The sequence below is a fragment of the Podarcis filfolensis genome, assembly GCF_964270895.1.
Source record: "Podarcis filfolensis genome assembly, chromosome: 8".
NCBI classification, from domain to species: Eukaryota; Metazoa; Chordata; class Lepidosauria; order Squamata; family Lacertidae; genus Podarcis; species Podarcis filfolensis.
In genome coordinates, this window is record NC_139611.1 from 43,853,551 (window position 1) to 43,881,061 (window position 27,511).

The following is a 27,511-nucleotide window of genomic DNA, read 5'->3' on the forward strand; positions in this document are numbered from 1 at the left end:
ACCCCATGTACACCTGTTTTTTGGACAGCAGTATCTAAGAGATGGTTGATGCTACATTAAGTATAAAATGTTCTGCATTCACATTTTCCAAATCTGACTTATTTTTCAGTGTTGTGTTCTAATGGGTACTAATCACAATACTTTCCATAGCAGAGGCAGTTCCTGAGGAACATCAGAGAGTATTACTGCTTTCATGTTCCATTTGTGGGCTTCCCATAAGCATCAGTTTGGCCACTGTGGGAAAAGGAACACTAAACTAGATGAGCCTTTAATCTGATCCAGCTGGACTCTTAGGTTTATTGGTTGGTTGGTTGGTTGGTTGGTTGGTTGGTTGGTTGGTTGAATTAATTTATATCCCTCCCTCCCTTTCTTCCTTCCAAAGGAGCCCAGGTTCTCATTGCAGGCAGTAAAGAAGGCCACTGGTATTATGCTGATAGGATGGTTGTGGATTTTCTTGCAGGCACTCCACGCCAAGGAAGGAACAAGGAACCCACAGAGGCAAAGCCAAAAGCAGAAATGGAAGAAGAGTTGCAACAAGCTCTGGAACAAACTCTAGAGAACGCACAAAATACAGCCCTAGACCAAAGAACTGCTGTGCCACTCTCCAAGTCACCAACACAAGAGCACTGAGTCAGTGGCTGGTGATTCTGCATGATGGCAGCTCACACAAATGAGCACAGAAGACAGGCTTATAACTTGAAGCAGCAGAACAGCCATCTGAGGAGGTGCAAGCGATTCAGCACAGGGCCAAGCAAGCCCCATCATGGCTCCTTGGTTGGTAGAGCTGGTGTTTCCAGTGAGATAAAGTGACGTCAAAACTCTTGCACGTTTGGGTTGTCCCCTTTTCACCTTTCACCCTTGTATACTCTCATGTAAGTGCCCAGTGTTCTAATGGTTCACATAGGAAAAGCCAAATGCTGAGTATGCAGGAAACCGGCTATTTCCAGCAACAGTTATACAGCTGGCAGCTGGTGCAGATGCAAAAATGTGTAGTGCCAGAAACTGAGAACCACCAGCAGGAGGGTTGGGTGGGGGGCTATTTTATATACACTAAACTTGCCTGCCTTGCATTGTACTTTTCAGGAGTGTGAAATTTGGACAGCTTGGGGTTTGCAGAAAAGGTTAAAAGCGCCACAAAGCCAGGTTGGTCTGTCTCACATTGACAATCTTGCTCCGTCCTTTAGCCTGCATCATTTCTGTTCCTAGGATTCCACTTCTGCCATATCTTTCTATAGCCTTCGTATTGCCTAGGGGGAAAAACTCTATTCTAGGCAAATATCTATTGGCATCAGTTAGGTGTTTGGCATGAATGAGGCATAAGGGGAGGGTGTGATTTGGCAGCTTTCAGCAAGTTATAACTAATAAAGAAGTTTCAGCTCCTCTGTTCCACAATTAAATGAGGATGATAACTCAAATCAGCAGAATTTGTTCTTGTCTCATTTATTGTGGTATTAGGACTGTTGCCTTTATTTCCCTCCAATTTACAGACTCCATCTGTGTCTTGCTGGTACAAGAAAGGTGGGAGAAAGAGAAGATGCTTAAGTACCATGAAAAGGATAAGCGAGAGGTGTCTTGCAAAAACTCAGTGCTTCTGTTTAGAGCTACTGCAAGATGACTAATCACCGCCTCTTAGAAAAATAGGCAGGTTCCCCCCCCCCATGCCATCTTAAAGGGAACAACTTACCATAACCAATATGCTTTAAAGCACAGATGGAGAAGTTGTAGGTACTAAAGCTCCAACCACCCTTGATTATTGGCCAGGCTGGCTGGAGCTGATGGGAGGTTTGAGTTCAGCAACATGAGGGAGGCACTCCTCATTCCCTGCTTTAAGGACCCTGCAGCTGCTCATGGAGGTCACTACAAGTGTTAAATTTTCACACAGAAAGCACTTTTTTTGTACAAGAGCTGGTGAAGACAGTTTTTGCAGTGCTGAGAAACTCACTAAACGCTGCTGTGCTGTGTGTAAACACTGAAAGATTCAGTCATTCTCCACAATCATTTCTAAGTTTAACTACATCCAAGTGCTTTGGGTGTAGAAAATCTGTAATAATAAGATTCTCACTGAGCCTCAGTCATTCAGGGAACTCATGCCCCCCCATCCCCAAATAATATTGAAAGAGATACACACAGCTACAGCCATGGAATCCTGTTTCTGTAGTTTGAGAACAATCTGGTTTAAGAATTAAACTGCAAGACTCCTATAGACTTTGACACACACTAAAACGCAGGGGGGAATCTAGCTCTATGTATTGTTCTTCAGTATTTATCATCAATTACCAAGCAAATATTGCATGTATATTTAAGATATATTCTAGCACAAATAGCTGGTTTTCTTTACATTTAAGGTAAAGATTTGTTTTATTTAAACTTTCAAACAGTATTTGAGTTATTGTGCTCAGTTCTGGAAAAAAGGCACGCACATATTTTCTATGAGAGCTGTTTTTTTCTAAATTTGTTTTCATTTTATCAAGCATGTAAGCTATATAAAACATTTTGTAATTAAATGAAATGGGGAAATGTTCAAAATAATTACAGACCCATGCTATAATTCAATTCAAAACTGACATTGACACAAGAAGGTATTATTCACAGTAAATATTCCTATCTCCTCTCCTCTTTACCTGGCTAAAAATACCCAATTCCCTCAACTGTTCCTCATAAGGCTTGGTTTCCTTTATCATATTGGTAGCCCTCTGCACACATTTCAGCTTGTTAATATCCCATTGACACTTAGGCAATCAATATTCTTTATTCTCATTTCATTTTTTAAAAGAAACTGAACAGCAAATATGAATACAAAACTTAAATGGAGTAGGTTCCATATAATGTTTCTTTACTTTTTATTGGTTATTTATTTATTATAAATAAATAAATAAATAGGGTTAGCAAGCTCAGCTCCAATGTATAATGCTTATAAGGAAAAGTACCACCAAGGGCAGGAATGTGCCTACATAGTTAACCTACTGAGCTATTGGAGGAAATAAGGCTTCTTTCAGAAAAGTTTTATCCTCATTAAAACAACGAAAGAATACAAGCAGGCAAGAAGGAATTAAAAAAGCAGAGCATATTGCTTAAAACTTAAGACTAGCAATAATAAGAAATACACTGGAGCAGGAAACCTGCTAGGGAGGCAATTTGACCTATTGATGGCAAGGGAATCAAAGGTGTACTACAGGAGAAAAAGGAGATTCCAGAGAAGCTGAATGAATGTTGTGCATCTGTCTTCCTTGTGAAAGGTAATGGCCAGATCCATGTGCATGAACCTTGTCAGGAAGGAGTTTGAGGCAAATAGTGGTGAGAAGAGATAAAATTCCAGCCCTTACTCAGAAATTAAAGATGAAAAGAATAACAGGTCCACATGTCATCCAGTCAAGTTATTAATTTGCTTGTTTTATACCAAAATATTTAATTTGTCCCTAAGATCAGCCTCTATATCTAAACACTGGAAAGTTAACTCCAATTTTAAAGAAAGGATCCAAGTAGAAGAAAGGAAATTACAGCCCGGTCAGCTTACTATCTGTTCCAGGAAAACTGGTGGAAAGCATTAAAATCCCAACCTCACTCTTATGGCATCCAAACTGGAGTCGTAGTGGATAACTTCTTGAAGATGTTGGCCCAGGGTGCAACAGCTGTAAAAAAGGCAAATTCCATTTTAGGGAGCCTTTGGGAAATGATTAAAACAGCACTGCCAATGTCATAATGCTCTTATTAAAAACTGTGGTGTGACCACAGTTTGAATAGTGTGTTCTGTCCTAGTCTCACTGTATCTCAAAAAGGATATTGTAGAATTGGAAAAGGTTCAGCAAAGGACAAGCAAAATAAGAATGGGGCTGGAACAACTCCCCCATGAGGAAAGGTTACAACATATGTGGCTTCTTAGTTTAAAGCAAAGATGAATGGGGGACAATGATGACATAATAGAGGTGTCTAAATTAAGCATGGAGAAAGTTTTTCTCCCTCTCTAACACTAAAACCCAGGGCCATTCAGTGAAACTGAATGTTGAAAGAATCAGGACAGATAAAAGGAAGTATTTCTAACACAGTGCATAGTGAAAATGATGAAATTTGCTACTGTAAGATGAAGTAATGGCCACCAACTTGAATGGCATTAAAGGGGTTTAGACTACTTCATAGAGAATAAGGCTATTGGTGGCTACTAGCAATGGTGATAGTATTGGAATTGGTATGCCTCTGAATAGTTGAGGAGCACAAGTGGGGAGAATGCTGTTGCACTAATGTCCAGCCTGCGTGCTTCCCATAGGCACCTGGTTAACCACGGTGAGAACAGGATGCTGGACTAAATGGGTCTTACGCTCTTAGAGAACAAAAATTTAGTATGGTCAGCTTACTTTCTGATCATTGGTTCTAGGAACAGCATGCGCTACAAGATTGCACTGTAGTATTGTTATTTGGCCATCCCCTGTGGAACCAGCTAACATATCCCCTTGTGACAAAAGCAGAATAGCCTCTGCTTTACAACCGCTGGCACACATGTGAAGCCAGTTCCTTTCTTTTGAGCCATTACATATACTTATACTACTACTACTACTACTACTACTACTACTACTACTAATAAAAATAATAATAGTAATAGTAATAATAATAATAATAACAACAATAATAATAATAATAAATTTATTTATATCCCGCCCTCCCCAGCCGAAGCCGGGCTCAGGGCGGCTAACAACAATAAAATAGTGCAACATTCTAAAAACATTATAAAATTAATTAAAATCAAATTGATGGCAACCATAGGCTAAAGTTCTGTAAAGACTGCCAAAGGAGGGAATCAGGCTGGGCCCTGACCAAAGGCCTGGTGGAACATCTCTGTCTTGCAGGCCCTGCGGAAAGATGTCAAGTCCTGCAGGGCCCTAGTCTCTTGTGACAGAGCGTTCCACCAGATTGGAGCCACAGCCGAAAAAGCCCTGGCTCTAGTTGAGGCCAGCCTAACCTCTCTGTGGCCTGGGACCTTCAGGATGTTTTTATTTGAAGACCGTAAGTTCCTCTGTGGGACATACCAGGAGAAGCGGTCCCGTAGGTACGAGGGTCCTAGGCCGTATAGGGCTTTAAAGGTTAAAACCTTTAAAGGTTAAAATACTAAACACTTGTTTTCAAAAATTTATTTTAATATGTAAGGTACTAATCATTATAATATGGCAAAGGTGACTAGATAAATCCAACCTGAGAAGAACAAGGAACTTCAGCAATGACTATCATTTCTGTGTGCTGTTGAAAACCCAGCATGCCCATGCCAGCAATGCTCTTGAGATCCTGCAAAACAAAAACAAAAACAGGAAACAATGTGAAAATAGGATCATAGGATGGTGGATAAGCAGATCATTCTTGCCTGCTGTGTCATATTCCTCAAAATAAAAATACCGGTATATCATTAGCAAGATCATATGGAAGGCAGCAGTCATTGAACAATTACTTTTACCTTCTCCCAGTTATCAACATGGTCGATCACGAACTCCTGGACCACCGCCTTGCTGACGTGGGGATCCAGGGCACAGTCCTTCAATGGCTGCGCTCGTTTCTCTCTGGTCGGGGACAGAGGGTGGCGCTTGGGGGGGAATTGTCATCGCGCCACTCCTTGGTGTGTGGAGTGCCTCAGGCTGCGATACTCTCCCCGATGCTTTTTAACATCTTTATGCGCCCCCTCGCCCAGCTTGTCCGGAGTTTTGGGCTGGGTTGCCATCAGTATGCCGATGACACCCAACTCTATCTGTTGATGGATGGCCATCCTGACTCGGCCCCAGACACACTGACCAGATGTTTGGAAGCTGTGGCTGGATGGTTACGTGGAAGCCGGTTGAAGTTAAATCCTTCGAAGACAGAGGTCCTCTGGCTGGGAGGGGACGATATGGGATTGGGGGGGCAACTCCCATCTCTTGCGGGGGTGCAATTAGTGCCAGCACCGTCCGTTAAGAGTTTGGGTGTAATCTTCGATACCTCCCTCTCTATGGAGGCGCAGATTACAGCTATAACAAAGGCGGCATTTTTTCATCTCCGCCAAGCTAAGCAGTTGGCCCCTTATCTCTCTCGCCCTGACCTAGCCACTGTGATCCACGCGACGGTCACCTCCAGACTGGATTATTGTAACTCGCTCTACGTGAGGCTGCCCTTGAGACTGACCCAGAAACTCCAGCGGGTGCAGAATGCCGCGGCGAGACTCCTTATGGGGTCTTCGCTGCGAGATCACATTCATCCAGTACTATACCAGCTGCACTGGCTCCCGGTGGAGTACAGGATCAGGTTTAAGGTGCTGGTTTTAACCTTTAAAGCCCTATACGGCCTAGGACCCTCGTACCTACGGGACCGCCTCTCCTGGTATGCCCCACAGAGGAACCTACGGTCTGCAAATAAAAACATCCTGAAGGTCCCAGGCCTCAGAGAGGTTAGGCTGGCCTCAACTAGAGCCAGGGCTTTCTCGGCTGCGGCTCCAATCTGGTGGAACGCTCTGTCACAAGAGACTAGGGCCCTGCGGGACCTGACATCTTTCCGCAAGGCCTGCAAGACAGAGTTGTTCCACCAGGCCTTTGGTCAGGGCCCAGCCTGACTCCCTCCTCTGGCAACCTGCACAGAATTTTGCTTAACAGTTGCCATTAATTTGATTTTAATTAATTTTTATAATGAAATGTTTTTAGAATGTTGGATTATTTGATTGTTGTTAGCCGCCCTGAGCCCGGCTTCGGCTGGGGAGGGCGGGATATAAATAAAATTTATTATTATTATTATTATTATTATTATTATTATTATTATTATTATTTCTCTCCTGTTCCTGCAGTAGGCACAGTTCCTTTGGACTCTATGCAGAACAATCCCTCTGTCTCCCATATCACTTCAAGTATTACTAGCTTGGAAATACACTAACCTTGTAGAGTGCACTTGGGAGCAGAGTTCAGATGTTGGTGGCTTGTACGTAAAATGAAAAGGGGCTCCTCTCACACACTCCTGCAGGAAGGAACAGAAGCAGATTTGTGAATCTGAAGTCAGGTTTGCTACCTTGCTCTGTCTTTTGAGATTTACAGGCTACTTCTTTCCCAAACCACTCTCTGCAGGGAGGATGGGAAGAAGGGAAGAGACAGGGATTTCAAGCCATGAGGCCACACAACTGGTGAGGAAAAGTCATTCACGTTGCACAAGTGAATATAAAACTCTACACTCTGCCTATTGGTAGAATCAAACATAAATACAATATTTGGAGTGGGGGCAAAGAAGAGACCAGGCTTTCTCAAACAGTTGTCAGGGAGCCCCTACTCACACTATGAGAATCCTGGCTATAAACCAGTGTTTCAAAGGGTTTTTACCATCATTGTTCACCCAGATCAGATTTACCAGCTGTTGAACTCCAAGCTGTTCTTCTGGCCTAGTGATGACTTTTGAGGCTCCTGGCTCCCTTCCCTTTCCCGGGACTCCCTCTGTGCATCTAAATTGGGCTGATACCTGATGCTGTTGAACTTGCATCTCCTTTATCCGGCTCTTTTTGGACATGTTCATAGCTACCAATTCCATATTACTGGATCCTGGAAAGGCCGTGGTAGTATGCTGCCCTAGGGCTTTCAGACTGGTACATGTGGGACCAGAGAAAGTCTCAGTAGGCTCCTCATCTAGAGTCATTTGTTTCCTTTTAGCTGCCACACATGTCCTGCTTATGTCCAGGAATTTCTCCCCAGATCTTCTCACCGAAGTCTGATCCCTCTGCAAATGGGCCATATGATCTTCCTCTTTATTTTCAGACAAGGACCCAAGAGAGATATTTCTCTGAATTGGGGAGTGGACAGAAGAGCGAAGGCACATATTAGTGTGAGAATGTGAATTCCTCAGTGATGGGCCACAGGGAATGGTTTCATCAGTATTTGCAGTTTTGCTGACACGGCGTGCAGTAATCAATGCAACAGAGCTGGATTTTTGACTGGCAGATTCCTTGGGAGATGTACTGCTGTGAAAAGGAAGTAGTGATGGGGACACAGTCTCTTTTGGCGCATCATGGCCAGAGCTACAGTGGGACATATGAACACGAGGTTCCAGCAAATCTGGGGTGCAGCTGTTGGAGCGTGGAGTCTCTTCTTCCCCAGCAGTATTAGCCATGAGCACCTGCTGTGCGCAGGGGAGGCTGTGTGATATACCAGATGTGTCTGCCAAAGCAAAAATGGAAACACACAACTACTTTTAAGTCATATAAGAAAACAAGCAGGCTACTGTGAACCTGGTACAAATGATCTCAAAAAGAATGGCTGTGAAAGTCAAGTCAACATAAAATATACACAGCTACTTGCAAATATAACCAAGAATTACACGATATTCTGAAGGCTATTTGCATGTGGGTAACTGCCATTTCAAGGGGACAGGAACAGGGACGTGAACCTAATTTGTAAGAGATTTTGACTGGCTAGATAACAATGTAGGCTCCAAATAGGCCATGAAAGGACAACTATAATATAAATAATTTGAGCTTAGTGCCACAGTAGAGCATGTCATCTTAGTGGGTAAAATTTAATTTTTGCAAATTTCTTCATTTGGGGGGAATCTTAAAAATATGCTTTTGGATGTGAGGAATTCAAATCTGCTATTTTTGTGATTAGACATTTAGCTTACCAAGTCTACATTTGATTAAGAAGCAAATAAACTCTTGGAAAACACAAAAAAGATGTTTAAGCTTCTGAAAGTGTCAGGTAATATAAAATATGTATTAAATATATTGTATAACTGCAAATACTTGGCAATCATTTCTAATGATTTCTATGCACTTTTCCACACATTTTAATTACCAAGCAAAACAAAATTATATTTATTTAACCAAAGTATTTTTATTTTAATTCCCAAAGCATGTTACAACTTTTTAGCACCCCTCATTTTTGGAATTTGAAAGTTGAAAAATTCAACATGCCCTAGCCCATAGGTAGGTTTTACACATCTGGTCAGCAACCAATTTTCCAATTTTCCCTGTAACACTTTACCCACTGACTTGTCTAATTCAAAGCACGAGCCAAATGGGGTGTGATGCAAGAGATCAGTGAGTGATATCTCTTTTTTGTGTGTGTGTTTCCTTTAAAGCAGCACAGAGAGTTCACATTTTGATTCAAGTAACAACAGGCGGCGGCGGGGGGGGGGGGGTGTTTGACTCTTTCCTGCCTATCCCATTATCTCAATCTAGCTTCCAACTCCCTAGTTGCTGTTTGTCTCACTGGAGAAAAAAACACTCAAATGAGGCTTACAGCAGCTTCAAAGAAGAATGTGGTGGTTTCCTTTTCCAGCTCAATCAAAACTTAAGCCCGACACAGGCACTTTAATAACAAAATTTAGATTGGATCATAACCTCCTTCATTATTTTAGATTTGGGCCCAAGACACAGACAAATTTAACTCTCTCACCCTCAATATGAACAGAGTCAGAGGCTTTGGCAATGCCCACTTCCTTATAATGCAGCCCTGTTGCTCATATCCCTGCAAGAGCAGTGGCATAAGCGAATGCCATGAACAGCAGAGGTGCATAGTAAAGGGAGGCCTCTGCAAATTGCTATTCACACTGTAGGAGAAGGGTAAAAAGGGTAAAAAGATGGTGAAGTGAACTATGGTGTTGGCAGGGCTTTCTTCAGTGGAAGCTCACAGGAACTCAGTTCCAGCACCTCTCAGGTGGGCACCATTGCTACTCTAAGAGAACAAGGGATGTGTTCATGGTAGAGTTGCCATATTTTGAAGAGGAAAAAAGAGGACATATTTGCTGACTTCTAGGTCACTATTGTCTACACTTACTGGCAGCAGCTCTCTGGGGTTTCTAGAAAAATAACACTGGGAAGGAGAAAGTGTTGAAGCATGGAAGAGACCGGCCCAATTTAGCCAGTTTCCAACCAGAATGTAAAAAACAAGCAAAACCAACCACCAGTTAACACCTATGATATTTAAAGACAGCAATTGTTGCTGCAACAAAATCAGATTATTCCGGCTGCCAGTTTCTAGTAGAAACTCAAGATGGACATACTTGCACTACTAAGGATGCCTGGTAATGTTTTTGCTTCGCTGTGAATTAAGTATGCATGTCATTTCCCAAGTATCTCTTTAAAAAAAATTTGAGAATATAATTTTCAGACATCATACTCCACCCAAAGTTAAGAATATCTAGGTTCCATTGATTTCTAAAATAAATGACTTACATCACTTAACTTTAGCTGGATAGTGACCAAACCTCATTATTTTGAAAGCAAGAAAGGAGCAAAATAAATAAAAGTTTAATTTTTGAAACCTTGAGAACACTGAATCACAGAAACGTTTAGCAGCCTAAACTACAATTTTTTAAATAAATCAAAATATCAATTAAAAACATCAACACTTAACTTCTTGTGTCATTTGTATTTGATTTCTTCAATAAAACAGTCTGACTTTCTTTCATGCTGAAAATTCCAATTATACATCATATTTACTATCAAGGCCAAAAGAAATATCCACTGATGCAAATACCTGGTACAAAGAGAAACAGAACAACTTTCTTCACAGGCAGTAGGACAACAACATAAATACTCACCACTGGAGGTGGAAAGAGTCATTCCTGGAATTTCATCCCAAGGGTTTTCTAAGGAACCATCTGGGCTTTCAGATTCAGCTGCCAAAAAAACAGAGTGCAATCAATTGTTTCCCTGCAAATAGGCCTCTTAAAGGTGCAGGCGACCCTGAGGTCAGGTTAAAGTAATGGGAAAGAGCTCTGGACATTCAAACATTCTAGAAATTCTCTCTTCCAAGAAGGCAGCCGGTATAACCAAAGTAGAACAGGACTACCCTCTCCCCTCCCAAGCTGTGTTAAGGTGGAGCATGGTCTGCCCTCAAAGTAAGTTCAAGATCATTCAAAATATCATCTGCAGAGCAGGTTTTCAGAAATTAGTTTAGTGGAAAAATAAGAGCAGAGGTTCTGAAGTTACATCTACTAATGCTTATGGAATAGCTTTGAACCACATGCACAGCATTGTAGCTTGGGGGGTGGCATTTGATATCTTATCTCCACATCCTTTCAAGACTCCCTGGCCGCATATGAGACTACTTTCAGCCATCCACGGTCACAAATGTTTTCCCCCTGTCAAATAACACCTATTAAAAAATTTCATGCTATACTGGAGAACTGCACATCTGTAGTTATCAATGTGCTCCCTAGTCCTTATAAGGTTTCATCCCAAAATCTAATAGCAAAGCAAGCTACCAGATGTATCTGAGCCTACAGTAAATGGGTCTGAAGCATGAATATTGTCAGGTTTTGAAGAGATTACAGAGCACATGGCTCTCAAACACCACTATCCAGACCTCGTTAGATAGATTAAGAAGCATAAGCAAGTGAACTTCACATTTGTCAGCTTTCCTTGTAACTGAGTCAAGGGCACTTGCTGCAGCCTTTCAAGGTCTCAGCAGATTTATTAGTTTGGTGAATAATAATAATAATATACCACCCTTCATCCAAGGATCACAGGATGGTTTACAGTATAAAAATCACAAAAAATACCATAGTAACAAACAATAACAATAACTCCCTACACCCATTGCCCTGCCAACCACTGGCATGTGGCACCCAGAAGACTTGCCCACTAGGGAATGCGATACTCAGGCAGAAAGAGGTTTCCACTCTTGGCTTACAAAGTTGGGCACCAAATGAAATTCAACTTCCTATGACTATTATTGAGATGCTGCTCAGTAGGAGCTTTGGATACAGACAAGCAACCATTATCTGTAAAATTACTGATTTCATAATACAGTGGTACCTCAGGTTACATACGCTTCAGGTTACAGACTCTGCTAACCCAGAAATAGTGCTTCAGGTTAAGAACTTTGCTTCAGGATGAGAACAGAAATCGTGCTCCGGCGGCACGGCAGCAGCAGGAGGCCCCATTAGCTAAAGTGGTGCTTCAGGTTAAGAACAGTTTCAAGTTAAGTACGGACCTCCGGAACAAATTAAATACTTAACCTGAGGTACCACTGTAGTCTTCTAGACTTTGAAAGCTCATTTGTGGACCAAGGTGTCTTTTAGATAATGTGATATCCCCTTAAGTAGAAAGCTGCACTTGTGTCAACAGAAAAGCCATACATCGCTTTTGTGGCCTTGCAGGCAGAGAGACAACTACTGCTACTCACCACTGAAAAAAGATATAGTACTTTGCTCATCATCTTGAGTACTCTCGAGAATAGCTTGAGAGGGCTCTGTAAGATAAAGGACAATCTGTTTTTTAACACGGACTCCCCCAAAGAGACATGTATTAGAACCAGCCATTAAAAAATTAACACCATCAGTAAAAAATTGGAATGAAAATCACCATAAATATCACAACAACCAAACCAAGAGTCAGAAGCGGCAAGCAAAAGCACTTTTCCATCCCCATTACACTTTACCCCTCCCCAAAGGGCTGGACAAAGAGGTGTCTTCACCTACCAAGGAAACAAGACTGTGAAAGACTAGGCAGCATTTCTCTTATCTCCGATTTTAACACTTTGACTAGTCTTTAAAATGAAGCAAGGAAGAAAAAGGCACCAGACACCAAAAGCTCTTCCTTTCTCTTTAAAAGGCAGCAGGCAGAGGCTTATATGTGATCTTAGTACCATGAAACTTGAACTCTGAATCACCTGACATCATAAGATGCCATGGGATTGGTAGCCTGTCCACCTGGCCTGTGGAGGGTGGGCCAGATTCAGTTCTTCTTATCTGACAAATGCACCACCTCAGCTCACAGCAGCCCTCACCCTTAATTCATAACGATCATTTTAATGGTAGCAAGATTATAAGATCTATGAGATTCTGCACACAAAAACAGCAGTGGTGGACAATAAAAACAGCCAAACCTTGCACTCTCCCTTCTGCAGTAGCTTGGGTATTAAAATGTAGTTCCTGGTTGTGGTCACAGAATCCTCTGTCCACAAAACCTCAACCTTGGTCTCTCAAACATACTTAAGCTTTGTCAGTCCTTATAGATTGCCATTAAAATGATGGCATTTAGTTATGAAATTCTAGGGACACTTGATATTCTAAAATAAACAGAACTGCTTCGTAATAAAGTAATCCGCCAAATTACTTTAGAATGGGATGCACTCTGAATACTCAATTACAGTTCTCACAACCCCTAGCTATTGAACATGCCGCCTGGGGCTTACAGCGTAAGGAAGGCCCCATCCTTAACTAAGGTAATCTTTTCCCCAGCACTCTGGCACTCACTTGGTAGGTAGGACTTGTGAAGTAATGCTTCATTTTCTGCACTGATCATCAACAGCTTGGCTGGGATGGCAAAGACATTCTGGTGAACATGAAATCAGAATTGTTACTCCACTTCTGCTTCCCTGCATAGCACAACAGATCCACGCAGACCCAGCCAGTGCTTAACAAGCCAATAAATCTTACCAATCACATAACTGTCCAATAAAATAGAAAATAAGGGACCCTGGTGAGCAAATCTCAGCCATTTACTGCCAGTATGGAAATTCTACCAGATCCACTGATTTGAGAAATTAAAAAACCTGACATCTGCTTTACTTTCAGGGTTGAAGGTTTTATCAGTTTTTATCTGTATTTTTTATTCCTTATTCTTCCATCATCTATCTACCCATTCAACCATCACACCCACACACCCCATCCCTGTGATTTTCAGTTGAGATGTAAGAGGCAGAACAGACCTTATCTTGCTTGCGTTCCACCTGCCATTTGGTGTCAGGATATACAGCCAACTGCTCAGAATCCAACAGCTTGCTGGGGTTCAATAAACTGAGACAATCCTTGGCATTTTCTTTTAAAGTACTGAGTCGATCCTGCTTTATCTCCTGCAGTACTTCAGAAACAGATGATGGCTCTTTACAGGAAAAGGAAATGTGCACAGTAAAATAGGGTGTTAGCTTTGGAACAAGAGTCCCATAACATTTCGTATTAGAGCTAAATGAAAATGAAACAGATGCCTACAACACTAGGCCAATTTTAAAAGTTAGTCAGAAATATGCTTGCATCAGTCTTTTTGTAATTTGATCCAAGGTAAACATATTCTGGCAATAACAAGGTGAAAATTTCTGCTGTCAGCAAAACACATAAATCAGGATGTAATCTCGCTATCTAAAAGCAGATTACAAAATGTTTGTCCTCTGCTGTAAGTGGCCCAGATGCACCGTTGTCCACTGACAGTTAAGGGATTTTGTTTAGTGGAATCCACCTCTTTTGTTGAATGTATACTAATCTGGCTGAAACAGTTTTGCCCATTCTTAGAACTGTAATGTTTTTATTTGTTTTATAATTGTGTATTATATTGTTGTAACCTGCCCTGGGATCTGGTAAAGGGCAAGAAAGAAATCTTAGGAATAAATAAATCACAGTGACACAGAGCTATGCAATGCAAACACCCATCAATTCTCTGTTAAGGCAATAAGGGACAGAAAAACCACTTACAGTAAGCCTGAAACTTACACTCACTTTACTTATGCAATCACAACCTTATGCAGGTGACCAAAAAATAAAGAAATAAATCAGAAAACCACAGGAAAAATAGGGTTAAATCAAAACGTGGTAGAGAAACAACAGTTGGCAATCCCATCTGCCATTGCAGTTACCTGGGAGAGTGTTTGGGCACCTTCAGAGAATCAGAGTGAGAAAGGGTCTAGCAATTGCATGGAGAGCAAGGGGAAAGTGACCTGAAAGTGAGCAAAAGTCATCTGGAATGTGTGGGGAAGGTTGACTCAGCAAGTGGGGGTGGTCTGAGAGTGATGGGAGTTGATCTGAAAAGTGGTCTGGAAGCAAGGGGAAGAGGTTTTTTAAACTTGGTTTTTTTATGGCTTCTTACAGGTCTTCCTGGCTTTATGCGTTTTGTCATTTATGTGCAGTTCCACACAGGTTGCGGGCTTGCAGTACTGCATGATGCAAGTATGATATGGAGACTTAATTAATGTTATACCAACCAGCCCCTTCTATTATGTTACACTAGGATTTCCCTTTAGAAACGTCCAATGCTCACTATACAATACCTGAGCTGGACCAGGGCTGGAGAGCAAGGCTTTTCCTGAAAGACACAAACAAAATAGAACCTAGAGTTAAGAATGGCAATGGGTTTGCAAAACCTTCAAACAACCTCCTTTTTATGTCTGAATCAAAATTTGCTGTTAATTGATTTTATCTGACCCAGTTTGATCCACTCTAAGGATGACATTTTAGCACATCCCTATCCCAAAATACTTGTTATGACATCTTAGAAATGGCTAGTACAGTAAATCCCTCATTCTTTCTCTACTTCTGGATTGATTACAAGAACATAAATATCTCAGTTAAGGCACTATTAGTTTCCTAATAATTTTCCTTACAAACATGTTCTACTGCAAAATTTGGCATTTGAAGCAAGAGAAAGAAAAACTGATGTGTGGACTATGGACGATTCCTATACAGTAGAGTCTATATCATCATCTAGTGAAAAGTTATTGTTTGTGCATACAGAACTACTGATCAATTCCAGTAATATATCTTGCTGTTCATTGCACTATCCTTCCTCCAAGGAGTTCAGAGTGGTGTCCATGAAGGTTATTCCATGTTATCTTCACAATAGCTCTTTCTGTACTGAGAACCTGAAGTTTTGAGCTCTGACTGTTCTAAAACAAAAACCTTACTAATATGTGCAAAATAGAACCTGAAACGTGTTTTGGTAAGCCACATAGAATATTTCCATTGCTATCTTAAGCTAACTCACATATTAAGCATGAAGAAACAACTGTTGGACCATGTACTTACTGCCACAGTTCCTTTATCTTCTCCAGTACTGAGGGCTCCCGGTTGCTATAAAAAGATGACATCTTAGCATTTCCAGCTTTTCACCATAGTCCAAAGTTACCACTTAAGCTTCTCAGAGCAGAACAACAAATGGATTAAAGAATGGATTTCGAAACCTGACCGATCATACGAAAAATTACAGAATACTCTTAGTTTCTGAATATGGTAGATCCCAAGGCCATCAAAAGTTACCAAAGCTACTTGGAGAATTATTATTATTTTCATTTTTAAAAACAACCAATTTGCAGCTTCAATTTCCAGTAACAAAAACATCACTAAGTAGCAATTCTCTCAAAAATGAATGGCTGCCTCCAGGGTACACTGCCTATCATCTTTCCAAATCCCCTTCTTTGACAATTTGAGAAAGCTACAGCACTGAACTAAAAGAGGTAAGGGCCTAACTACACAGGACGCTAATGAACACATTTCCCCCAAATATAAATTGGTATGCAGCAGAGGCTATTTTAATTTCAATTGTGGCTGGGGGTAGAAGATTTGAACCTTCCTACACCATACACCTCACCATACATGGAGTTTCTGAGATAAAACCATACATGCACCTCTTTGTTGGCACTTAAAGTTTTAAAAGCCACAATATGATTGCTAACCACCTCATTCACATCACAGGTATTAAGGCTCTAACAAAATAAGACTGTTGGGGAAGGACACATACCAATTCATTCTGCCCAGTTTAATTTACCAAGCTTAAGTAAAATGTGATGCAAATTCAAGCAGACTCATATAAAGACTCATCTAAGCATTTTCTAGCCAACCTTCCTCCATGCAAATCCACACATCAAGCCCATAACAAAGCTCAGAGAAAGTCTCACCAGTCTTGCTGCCTCCGTTCCCTCCGCTTCATGGGCATCACTCGGAAACAATCAAGTACCAGGTAAAATCGGCAATCCTCCTGAAAGTGAAGGAAAGGCAGAATTAGGTATGTTGTGCCTGGATGAGTATTCAGTCCAACATAAGGCAACACATGTTCCCAAATTTGATTTACCGTATTTTTCGTCCCATAGGACGCTCTGTCCCATAGGACGCACCTAGTTTTTTGGGGGGGAAATAAAGGAAACATTTTTTCCTTTATTTCCCCCCCCAAAACCAGGTCGGGGAAACCAAACCAGGTCGGGGAACAGCGGTATGGCGGCGCTGCGCCTCCCCGCTGTCCCCCGAGCTTGTGGGGCTAGCCGATGTCTGCCCGGCTGCGGGGCGCTCTGCTTCAGGGCGCCCCACGCGCCGGGCGGCAGGCTGCTATCCGCAGCGTGGGGAGCCCTGCGGGAACTCCCGCAGGCCCCCCAGGCTTGCTGATAGCTTCCTGAAGCCTGGAGAGTGAGAGGGGTCGGTGCGCACCGACCCCTCTCGCTCTCCAAGCTTCAGCGAAAGCCTGTATTCGCCCCATAGGACACACACAGATTTCCCCTTCATTTTTGGAGGGGAAAAAGTGCGTCCTATAGGGCGAAAAATACGGTAATTATTACTTGAATGCAGAGGTGCCAAGTTGCCCCCAAGACTGAGGGGGCCCAGTGTGCATCATGTGTGACGTTGCACCATCTAGAGGAGGTCGAGCACTTTGGCCACTGAAGCTGCGACACATGATGCACAATGCATGTGACATGCATGCATGACGCATGCTGGGGCCCGTCAACATCAAGGGGAACCAGCCCCTTTCCAACAAAGACTGAGGGGGCCGAAGACACATAAACCCCTAGAGTTAGCACACCTGTTTGAATGATATGCAGGGAGCGGTGGGAGGTGGAGAGAACAGATAAGCAGGGCCTTTAACAAAATCCAAAAGCCCCCTTCTTGGCTTTCCCTAAATTTAATCATATTATGTTCCCACAGCATAATAGAGAATGAGAGATGAGAGGAAAAGAAGACAGCCTTCAGTCCATTAATATTAGTAAGCGTAAGATTTGTAACTGTCCATGTCAGCTGCTCAAGACCAACCTGTGTCCCATATAAGCTGCGCCAACAAAATACCACTTGGGACAATAAAGGATCCTTCACATGTTAGCTTTGCCCCTCAGGTTCATGGGATAAATGTGGCCTTTTCACAAGAAACTTAGGCTAGAAAAAATTATCTACCCACAAAATGATAATGATAAGTAAATAATAATGAGTTCCCAGTTATTAAGATAAAGACTTGCCTTTCCTTTAACAAGTATCATTTAAGTTTTCAATAACCTCATGAGGTGGGTTAGGCTGAAATATAGTGACATGTTCAACACCATCTTCAGGTTCAGCATTTAAAACTTGGAAAATAAATTGCAGTCACAGAAAACAACAACAAAAAACCACCATCTTCAGGGCCAGAGAGAGACTGGAAACTTATGCTTCACCACAACCGCCCCCATTTTCAGGACATAACTACTCACAAACTCACCTTAAGAAAGTGTGCTTTCACAAGACTACAATGCTGTATCCATTTTTAAAAAGGAGGTGGGAGAAGTCACCTCACAATGATAGCAGACACTCAGAATGCTGACAAACTCAGGTTTGTGCCAGACAGCCTTCTGCGTCAGGAGAAAAGTCAACCGACTCAAGAGTCACACCCTGATTATTATCGTAGCAGAACCTCTGAGGAGCAGATGAACCCGAATACCACAGATAAAATACAAACCAACCTGTAGAGGCTGGCTGAGGCCTTCACACATTTTCCCGCCAATTTATGTGAGGCAATGCAGCTGCACCTGATTCTAAGTACCATATTTACTGGAATGTAATGAGCACCCTTTTTTTGCCAAATTAGGGTGTACATTTGATTTGATGGCACATTTTCAATTGCCAGCAAATACTTTTTTCATTTCAAGGTTTTGAAAATTGAGGTGCACATTAGATTCAATGGTGTATTAGATTCGCGTAAATATGGCTACTTCTTTCTAAAGCAACTGCTTTCTAGGCTCATAATAGAGCCTGAGCTGACATCAACGACATTTTTTTTCATTGTAAGTCTGGTCAGAGGAAACAAAGGCAATTTTGGTAAAGAAAAGGAAAAAGGAACTGAGGCTGCAATCCGATTACTGTACATACATTTTAACTGATTAATGGTAGGTGTTTCATTTTATTTATTTATTATTTTATTACACAACATACAAATGCACTATAAAAACACAAAATACATAATAAAAATAACAACCAAACCCTGCCCCCCCAAACCAATATCCCTCATCCCCCTACCAGCTCCCACAAACACATTTAAAAGAGAGTATAAGATGTTAATCAGCCCAAGGTCTGGTTGAAGAGGAGCATTTTCAGCTGGTGCCTAAAGGGCTGTAATGAAGGTGCCAGCCGAAACCTCCCTAGGCAGAGCATCCCACAAATGGGGAGCCACTGCTGCAGAAAAGGCCCCGTTCTTGTGTTGCCACCCTCCAGATCTCTGGTTGGGGAGGCACACAAATAAAGATGAGGATCCCAGAATCCAGGCTGGTTTATATGGGGAGAGGCAGTCCTTGAGGTACTGTAGTCCTGAGCCATTTCGAATTGGGAAAGAAACTAATTGGCAGCCAGTGCAGTTGGGCCAGAATCAGTGTAATATGCTCAAACCGTCTTGCTCCAGTGAGCAAGCTGGCTGCCAAATTCTGCCAATTTTACTGATAGCCAGTAAAGAAAATAAAGTGAATTAATTCAAACAAAGATGGCAAAAGATGCTAGAAACGAACATCACTGAAGAAATAATGGGAAATGCCATATTTTTCCGTGTATAAGATGCCCCCATGTCTAAGACGACCCCTATTCTTTTAACCCAAAATTAAGAAATTAAGTTGTTTAGCTTTTTGGTGGGGTGGGGGAGGTCACTTCCGCCAATCGTTCACCCACCTGCCCACCACTGCCAATCACTTGCCACAGCCACTGCCAATAGCACACCTCACTACAGTCAATTGTCTGCCTGCTTGCCACCACCAACAGCCCACCCGCCCACTTGCTGCTGCCGCCAATCGCCTGCCTGCCTCACCACAGCCACCAATCGCCTGCCCAATTGCCACAGCCACAGCCAATCACCGTCAAGTCTTGCCGCAGCCACCAATCGCCCGCCAAATTGCCACTGCCAATCTCCTGCTTGCTGCTGCCATTAATCGCACATTCTGCATTCACTGTCCATGTATAAGACGATACCCAATTTTTGCCTTTTTGAAAAAGCAAAAAAGCATAGTCTTATACACAGAAAAATACGGTAAATTCTCTAATAATTTGGTATCCTGCAGGCCCAGCTTCCTATTTCCTCAGTGGCATAATCCCATAGTAGGCAGCAGACTTTCCTAAAACCAACAGTCCTTTAGAGGCATCTGGGTGAATGCATGTGAGCTAAAAGTGTGGTGTGAGAATACACACAAGCCGTAAGGCTTCAGTGTCTCTGTGCTCACTGGTTGCACGCCTGACCTTTGTGCACTGAGTGCAAAGATTCTAGTCACATTCAGTTTTAAATGGTTAGACTCCTTCCCACAGTAAGAAACTCAGTATAATCGCAATCTCGACTTTAGGGAGGATTCTGCCCAGGTTCAGCTGAGCATGGTTAGGACCTACCTGTAGATAACTGGGAGAGGGTGGCAATAAAGTTTTTCACGGATTGGTTTTTTTATGTTTTTAGATATGTTGTAAGCCACCCAGAGAGGTTGGGGAAACCCAGCCAGATGTGTGGGGTATAAACAATAATAAATTAAATAATAAATATTCATGTGCCTTACCACTTTAGCTTCTTCTTTAAAACAAACCCTAAAATTCTGCAGGACGATGAACTGGCCAACAATACTGGAAAATCCAGACTGGGGTAGAGCACTAAAAAAAAGAAAGAAAGAAAGAAAGATGTATTGCCTCTCGTGATAGCCATGCCCAATAGTTTGCCACATTGTCTAAAAGGCTGCAATTCCAAGCAAAATTTGGAAGAATCCATTCATTTCCTCAGAATACTGAAACTTTCAGCTTCCGTTGTTAAAAAAGGGACATCCAAAAACAAATACTGTAGATAACAGTAAAGATATGTTTCGAGAATATATTTATTTTTAAATACTTGTACATCATCATTCAAAGGCTGCAGGTAATTTACATCAAAACACAGTAAAATAATATAATCATGCAAGTAGTGTGCTTGTGTGCTCTGTGTGACCCAGATTCTTTAGTCCTTACTTTCCTTTAGCTAGGAACACATATTGCTCATCACTCACCCCTATGCCGCTCCCTCCTCACACTACATTGCTCAGGGGGCGGGGTGGGTAGATCTTTCAAGTTCTACAAAAGCCCATGTGGAAAGTGCAGAATGAAGTTTGCCAACAGTGTGCAAATGCAAATGTACACATATTGGTTTGCAAAAATTATTCTAAGAACAGAACTTACACTGTCTCAGAGTGAATAGAGTAATTATGTATGCAGGACCTAAAATATTATGGAATTTACTCTTCCATGCTACATGCTCTGCAAATAGAAATTAACAACTGGTTGTCTACCATAGGCTCTCTTGTGTATCTTAAAAAGTGAAGAATGCATGAATGGTCTAAAGTTAATTTTTAAAATGGCATTCTTGCGTTATGAGACTTCTGGTAGATTTTGTAACACAGAATTTTAGATTGCTTGGCACAGAATGTTATGCAGATTGCTAATGTGCTAGCTTTTGTACATGCATGGTAAGTATTTCATAAAATTTATATACCACATAATTCTAAGAAAAAGCCTAAAAGTTGTTTAAAACACAAAGCACTAATAAAAATGAAAAATATAAGGAACCATAACAAGGTTCTCTAACCAAAGCAAGGTGCTCTGTAGATAAAACCAGGAAAGTCACCACTACCTATCCTCTCAGAAATCTATTGCAGCAGGGCCCATGGCAGTGTTAATTTAAAAGCTAGCTAAACTAAGGATTAGCTACTGATCAGAACTGACAGAGGATACAGCTTTATGCCTTAAGCCTCTGGTTTGTGGAAGCTATGATGGGACAAGGGAAAAGTGGAGTGTGCGCTGATTCACACAGTAGCCTTTTGGAATCCTTCAACCTGGGGGAGGGCGGGGAAGAAAGAATCTTGCACAATTTAGTAAAAGAATCCAGTCACTTGGGCCACCAAAGAGATGTTGCTTTAACACTGGACGATGAAGTCACTGACCTCCATAAAACAACTGATTAGTGATTTGAACTGGCAATGTATCCACATCAGCACAACGAAGAGAAGTATGAGACCATTTTAATTAGTTTTTCTTAAGAATTATGCATTGTAGTGGGCCGCTTAGTATAAAATAATTATCTTCAAAATTCATATCATTAGAACACTGTAATCAATCTCCCCAAAGTCTCCCTTGCTTATTTTAATACTTTTTATTTTTTGTTTGAATATTATTTTAATTTTAGACTAGTCAGTTTGTTTGCTTTTAAAGGCTGTGTGACAGGCCCTCAAAACATTTCCATTTTTCTTAAGTGCTTGCCACAAGCTCAGCAAGATAGAAACAAGGGTGGAGAGCAGTTTGGAACCACCAATATTTATTGCTACTCTATCAGGTTCCCTAAAATAGGCTACTCTATCAGGTTCCCAAACACCAATTTCACCCCAGCATATTTGATGATTAGGACCTGGGAGACCTGGGTAAAAATCCCCTCTCACCCAGGAAGCTCACTGGACAACTTTGGGCCACTCACTGTCTCTCAGACAGTGTACACCACCTTAAGCCTATTGACGGAAAGCTGAGATATAAATGTAGTTCATACATAAAGTGTAAAAATTACCATTTTGTCATCTGAACAGCTTTGGCTGTAACATCCACTTGGATATAATGATGCCCATCTGCAACACACAGAATAGCTGCTGGAAGCTGCTCATCATGATCTAGAGCCTTTGTTTCATTTAGAACCTAGCAATAAATTGGGAGATAAGGCAGGAAAAGAAGTCAGGTATTTCCCGCACATATTAAAAATAGGGACCAAGCCACTCTAGAGTCTTTCATTCGTTTTTGTGGGGAGCGGGGGCAGGATGAGGAAGATATGGAGACCCACAAAGTTTTGAAAGCCACAGTATGGCAATTCAGATCTGCATATGAGAAAAAAGCAATAGTTGTTGGAGCAGGGGACTTCCCATTTTTCAGAGGATGAATACTCCTGTGGCAACAGGAATCATCTTAAAAAGATCAGTCTCCTAACAAGAAGAAAAACTCTCTTCTAAGCTGGTATGTGCTGACTTCCAATTTTTACAAGTACTTGTATTGAAAGACAAAATGGTGGAAAGGGGGCGAGACTTCAATCTGCTTCCCAACTAAACAGGGCACCATTTTAGTGAATCAAAATATTGTAATTGATCTAACTGATCAACCAACTTAAACACTGCAGCTCCGGCTATAAGGCACATAGGCTGCAATCCTATGCTCATTTATCTGGGGGTAAGCTCCATTAAACACAGAAGGACTTGCTTCTGAGCAAGCATGCATGAGATTGCTCTAATATAAAGCAACTCTTATGCTCAAGCAAAAGGTCTCCTCTGGATTCAGAAGGCAGAACATAGCCACTGCCTCAGGAGCAGCAGAAGCATCAATTATGTCCACATTAATGTGGTGTAAGAGTGCTGAACCAGGACATGGGACACACAGGTTCAAATCCCCACTCTGCTAATGAAAGTTAGAATGATGTTGGACTGGAAAGTAAATGGTTACTATTAGCTATGGTTAAGACAAGGGGAATAAGGAAGATTAGTCTAAATTTAAATTAAAATAAGGGAAGATTTGCTGAACAATCGATAAGAATTTGGAATACAGAAAAGGGAGGCATGAGGAAGTCGGGGAAGAAAGGTATAAGAAATTAGGATATGAAATGATACATGTTTTTTGTTCTGTTTTTGTCTTTGTATGTTTATGTATGTTGTGTTTATATGGAAAAAATAAAAATATTATAAAAAAAAACAAAAACAAATCCCCACTGCTATGAAGCTTTCTGCCAGTCTTTCTCTCTCTCTCGCTCACTCTGCCTAATGAACCTCAAAGCAGAACCACTCAAAGTGGTGGGACATGGACTGGGGCAGGTCTGTGAACCATCAGCTACTGGTCCATGGTAACTTCACCACAGCCCAGGTTGGGTTGGACACTTCAAGATAGCTTGAGAAGCACCGCCTCACATCATTGTTGTAAAGAGAAAAATGAGGATGGAGACATTGTTCTAAGCTCCTTGGAGGAAGGGGAGTATGGAATTTTATTTTATTTTATAAATTAAGAGTTCCCCATTCATCACTGCTTAAAAAGTCACATTAATATACCCTCAGGACATGTCCAAGTTGACCCTCTTCTCTGGTTTCAGAATCCTTGTACTCCAGCAGAAGATTCACAATCCAAGGTTCCAAGTAGCAGGGCCTGTTTGTCTGGCTATCTTCATTGTCTAAACTGGAAAAAATAAGTAATTAAAATTACTAAGGCATGGGAAAATGTGCAAAATAGGAGGAAAGGGAAGTGGCATGGCAAAAAAAAAAAATTGCTTGATGGTATCACACTAAATATCTTCCAGATTGCTATACCATTAAAACCAATTGTGCATTTATTCATCATTAAGAAAACAGAAAAACACAGAGAATGTTTGAGACAACATGAGCCATGTTATTCCGGAGAATGCTTCATATGCCCTTCCATATGTATGTAGGTACACAGTCAATCCATGTTCAGCCATCTTAATGGGACTACTAGGACCTTAACACTTTCATATTCAATGACCTCACCTTCTCATGTAACCATCAGTATAGTAAACAATTTGCAAGTTGGTATACAGAAAGTTCATCCAAGAAGCTCTTCATTTTAACTAAAACACTATTCTTATTTGATAAAAAACAGAAACATGTACAGGGGAACCTCATGTTACGTACCGTCCTCCTTGCGAACGCTGCGGGTTACAAGCTCCGCTAACCCAAAAGTAGGTGCCCCTTGTTGTGAACTTTGCCCCGGGATGCGAGTGGAAGTCATGCGCCGGCAGCACGGCAGCAGCAGGAGGCACCATTAGTGAAAGCGCACCTCATGTTACGAGCAGTTTTGGGTTGCAAACTTCCAGAACGGATTAAGTTTGTAACCGGAGGTACCACTGTATTCTAAGCCAGGTGCAGTGTGGTAGAAAATTAGGTGTTTTGAGGAATAAGTTATGAGCATCATAAAATTTTTATTTTAAAAAACACCCTTGGTTGCAAAATTTACTCCTGTTGCACATCACTCTATTTTCAGATACTATTGCCAGAAATCAGAAGGGCTAGAAACTTGCAATATAAGTTTTGCAGAATTCTGTATTAGAGTCCAGATTTAGAGCAAAACTGGGGTGCAGGCAAGCAGTTCCTGAGAACAGAAGATCTTCCTTCCTGATACAGCTACACCCATTAGTATCACTCCTTTCTCTTTTCTATTGAGATTCCCAGATTGCACTATGGGATTAGGAAGGGGTATGCATTCACCCAATACCAACATAAAAAGCTTGCACAGACATGCCCACAAGGTCACTCACAGGGTACTCAAAGTAGTCTTTATCATGCTGGTGATAGCATAAGGTTACCAGATTTTTTTCAATGAATCCAGGGACACTTCACTCTGAAATGAGTCAGAATGATAGGATTTTGTCAGGGGACTGATTTGTAAATCTGGGGACTGCCCCTGGGAAACGGGGGTGTCTGGTAACCTTAGAATAGAAGCCTAATGCAGATATGAAAGGAATATACAGGGCTGGTCATTGCTGGTCCAAGAAGAACTTACAATTTTGGACACCCACTGCAGAGCTACTATAAATGTGGGTTGATGCAAAAACAGCAGACTCTCATTAAATCTAAAAGTATTGACAGAACACTTCCTCAGACATAAGACAAATTCAGACTAAATTGAGTGGGAGAATTATTCTACAACCTATTTTATTCCCTGGTAAGAGGAAAAATATAGATAGGTGAACTATTACTATTTATTTATTTATTTAATTTATATACAATAGCTTTAGGTATGGGTTTTACACATGTATTTTATGCCTGGCAGATAGGACTGGTTATATTACTTGGAAGAAAGCCCCAGCCCATCGAGATGCACGTGAAACTTCCATAGAGTAAAACCCTGCCCACACTTACATAGAAGCTAAGCCTCACTGCAATCGTTCGGGACTCGCAGCGCAATAAGCCTACGTAGGACGGAGGATGGATTGCATTTGCGCTGGAAGTGCATCCAAGTGGTCCAAAGCAAAAGATGCCGTGCGCGCCTCTGTACAGCAACGGGAAAGTAATGTCCCGAGGTGGGAGGGTTGCTTCGGAAAATCAATATCCTACAGCGAGTAAAAGTCCGATTAAAAGGGAATTACGGAGCACTCAAGAGCTTCGCCACCCGCCAGCTTATTCGGCGGCCTCTGCCTGCCAGCTACGCCAACGATACCCGGGATCTGCAAACTTACCCCGTGGGCTTTGAGTCCCGCAGAGACCTCCGCTCCCGATTCATAGGGGCAGCTGCCGAAGACCCGTGTCAAAGCGACCTGCCCCTTTCTCTGAATAGGAGCGAGGCCTCATTCCCGCTCCGCCAGCTGGACTCCTCCTCCCAGCGACTTCCCAACGCGACCCGAGCTAGGTGGGCTGGCCGGAGGACGGGAAGGGCAGGCACGGGCGGCCCCTTCGCGTCTCGCCCTCCCCTCTCGAGCTTCCCTTGCAGCGCCTGCAAAGCAGGAAGAGGAAGCGACGTTGGCGCGGGCTTTCCGTTGTGCTAAGTAAACAGCTCGGCCAGCTCAAGATGTCGGACGCCGAGGCGGGCAGATCCGCGCAAAGAGACATCCTTTCCCCCCAGTTTCCTGAGCCTTGCCAACTGGCCCAAACTGTGCCGGCTTGAAGCAAGCTCTGCAGTGCACTCAACTGCTCTGTGAGCATCGTCATCTGAAGGCAGGATAAAAATGTTTACAATGAATAATAAATAATAATACCTTACTATATTTTCCGCACTTCCCTTTTCATTTCCCCAGGCCTTTAAAATTATATTATTGCTTTATGCTGTTGTAGCTCTCTGAATTTTACTCTTCTGTCCTCAGTTGAAATTGTTTTGCACAGTCACTTTTCCTCTGTTGTATAGTGATTTGTGATTTTATAATTGTATAGCACTTTGTTATTTTTTTGAAATTTTGTTTGATTAAATTCTGAAGAATGGCTCTGAGCCTCAGTCCCCTGAATTCTGGCTAATGCATTGGAGTGATGGTTTCATTCAAACCAGGAACTATTGTGGATGATTATAACAATTCCAAAATTAGTGGGTGTTTAATTACATGTAGGAGCATTAGTAGATGGAGAAGTATTTTTTATGCAATATCACCATCTGTTGGATCCTGCAGGAAATGCAGAGGCCCATTAACAGTGAAATCCTATTCCCGTCTTTGCAGAAGTTGTATTAAGTAGGATTTTCTCCCAGATAAATGACTCTAGTATTTTAGGCTGCAGGGCTATAATTAGGCCACATCCTACAGCAGTGCACAGAAAACCAGGTGGGGTGCAGAGGCTTCATACCTGTGCAGGCATGCTCAGGTGTTAAATATGCATACAACTATCAATGTCCTGTTAGCCCTGCCAGAACGGGGGGTCAGGTACATACACAGCAACCAATGTCCTGCCCCATCAGCCATGCATATCCAGGAACAGTGCATGTGTAGCTGTGGGTGGAGTGCACTGTCAACATATGCCCTGCTCCTGGTGGCATTGTTAAAAGGTAAAGGGACCCCTGACCATTAGGTCTAGTCGTGACCGACTCTGGGGTTGTGGCGCTCATTTCACTTTATTGGCCGAGGGAGCTGGCGTACAGTTTCTGGGTC

At 42.0% G+C, this 27,511-nt stretch overlaps 2 protein-coding genes across 10 annotated transcripts in view; one reads left to right on the forward strand and one right to left on the reverse strand.

Moving 5' to 3' along the window:
* Positions 1-1,424, forward strand: part of CARMIL2 (capping protein regulator and myosin 1 linker 2) — a 64,535-nt gene extending 63,111 nt beyond the window's left edge. For all 4 annotated transcript variants that reach the window (XM_083626415.1, XM_083626413.1, XM_083626414.1 and 1 more), the window contains one exon: positions 461-1,424. In XM_083626415.1, the coding sequence (XP_083482541.1) occupies positions 461-630 (170 nt within the window). In that variant the 3' untranslated portion in view covers positions 631-1,424. The remainder of the gene's footprint in view (positions 1-460) is intronic.
* Positions 1,425-26,648, reverse strand: LOC310768431 (uncharacterized protein). 6 transcript variants are annotated; one of them, XM_083626535.1, is made up of 14 exons: positions 26,120-26,648; positions 23,979-24,102; positions 22,466-22,590; positions 20,445-20,535; positions 16,590-16,669; positions 15,721-15,765; positions 14,967-15,001; positions 13,183-13,810; positions 12,111-12,176; positions 10,522-10,599; positions 7,447-8,138; positions 6,875-6,954; positions 5,182-5,271; positions 1,425-3,629 (listed from the first exon to the last, which is right to left on the reverse strand). In XM_083626535.1, exons 1-8 carry the CDS (start codon positions 26,161-26,163, stop codon positions 13,572-13,574), a joined length of 783 nt encoding a protein of 260 aa, XP_083482661.1. In that variant the 5' UTR covers positions 26,164-26,648; the 3' UTR covers positions 1,425-3,629; positions 5,182-5,271; positions 6,875-6,954; positions 7,447-8,138; positions 10,522-10,599; positions 12,111-12,176; positions 13,183-13,571. The 6 variants fall into 6 exon arrangements, with proteins under 6 accessions (XP_083482661.1, XP_083482660.1, XP_083482658.1 ...); XM_083626534.1 differs by having other exon boundaries at positions 7,339-8,138; XM_083626532.1 differs by lacking the exons at positions 14,967-15,001; positions 15,721-15,765; positions 16,590-16,669; ... (2 more) ...; positions 23,979-24,102; positions 26,120-26,648 and having other exon boundaries at positions 13,183-13,559.
* Positions 26,649-27,511: the final 863 nt, after the last annotated feature.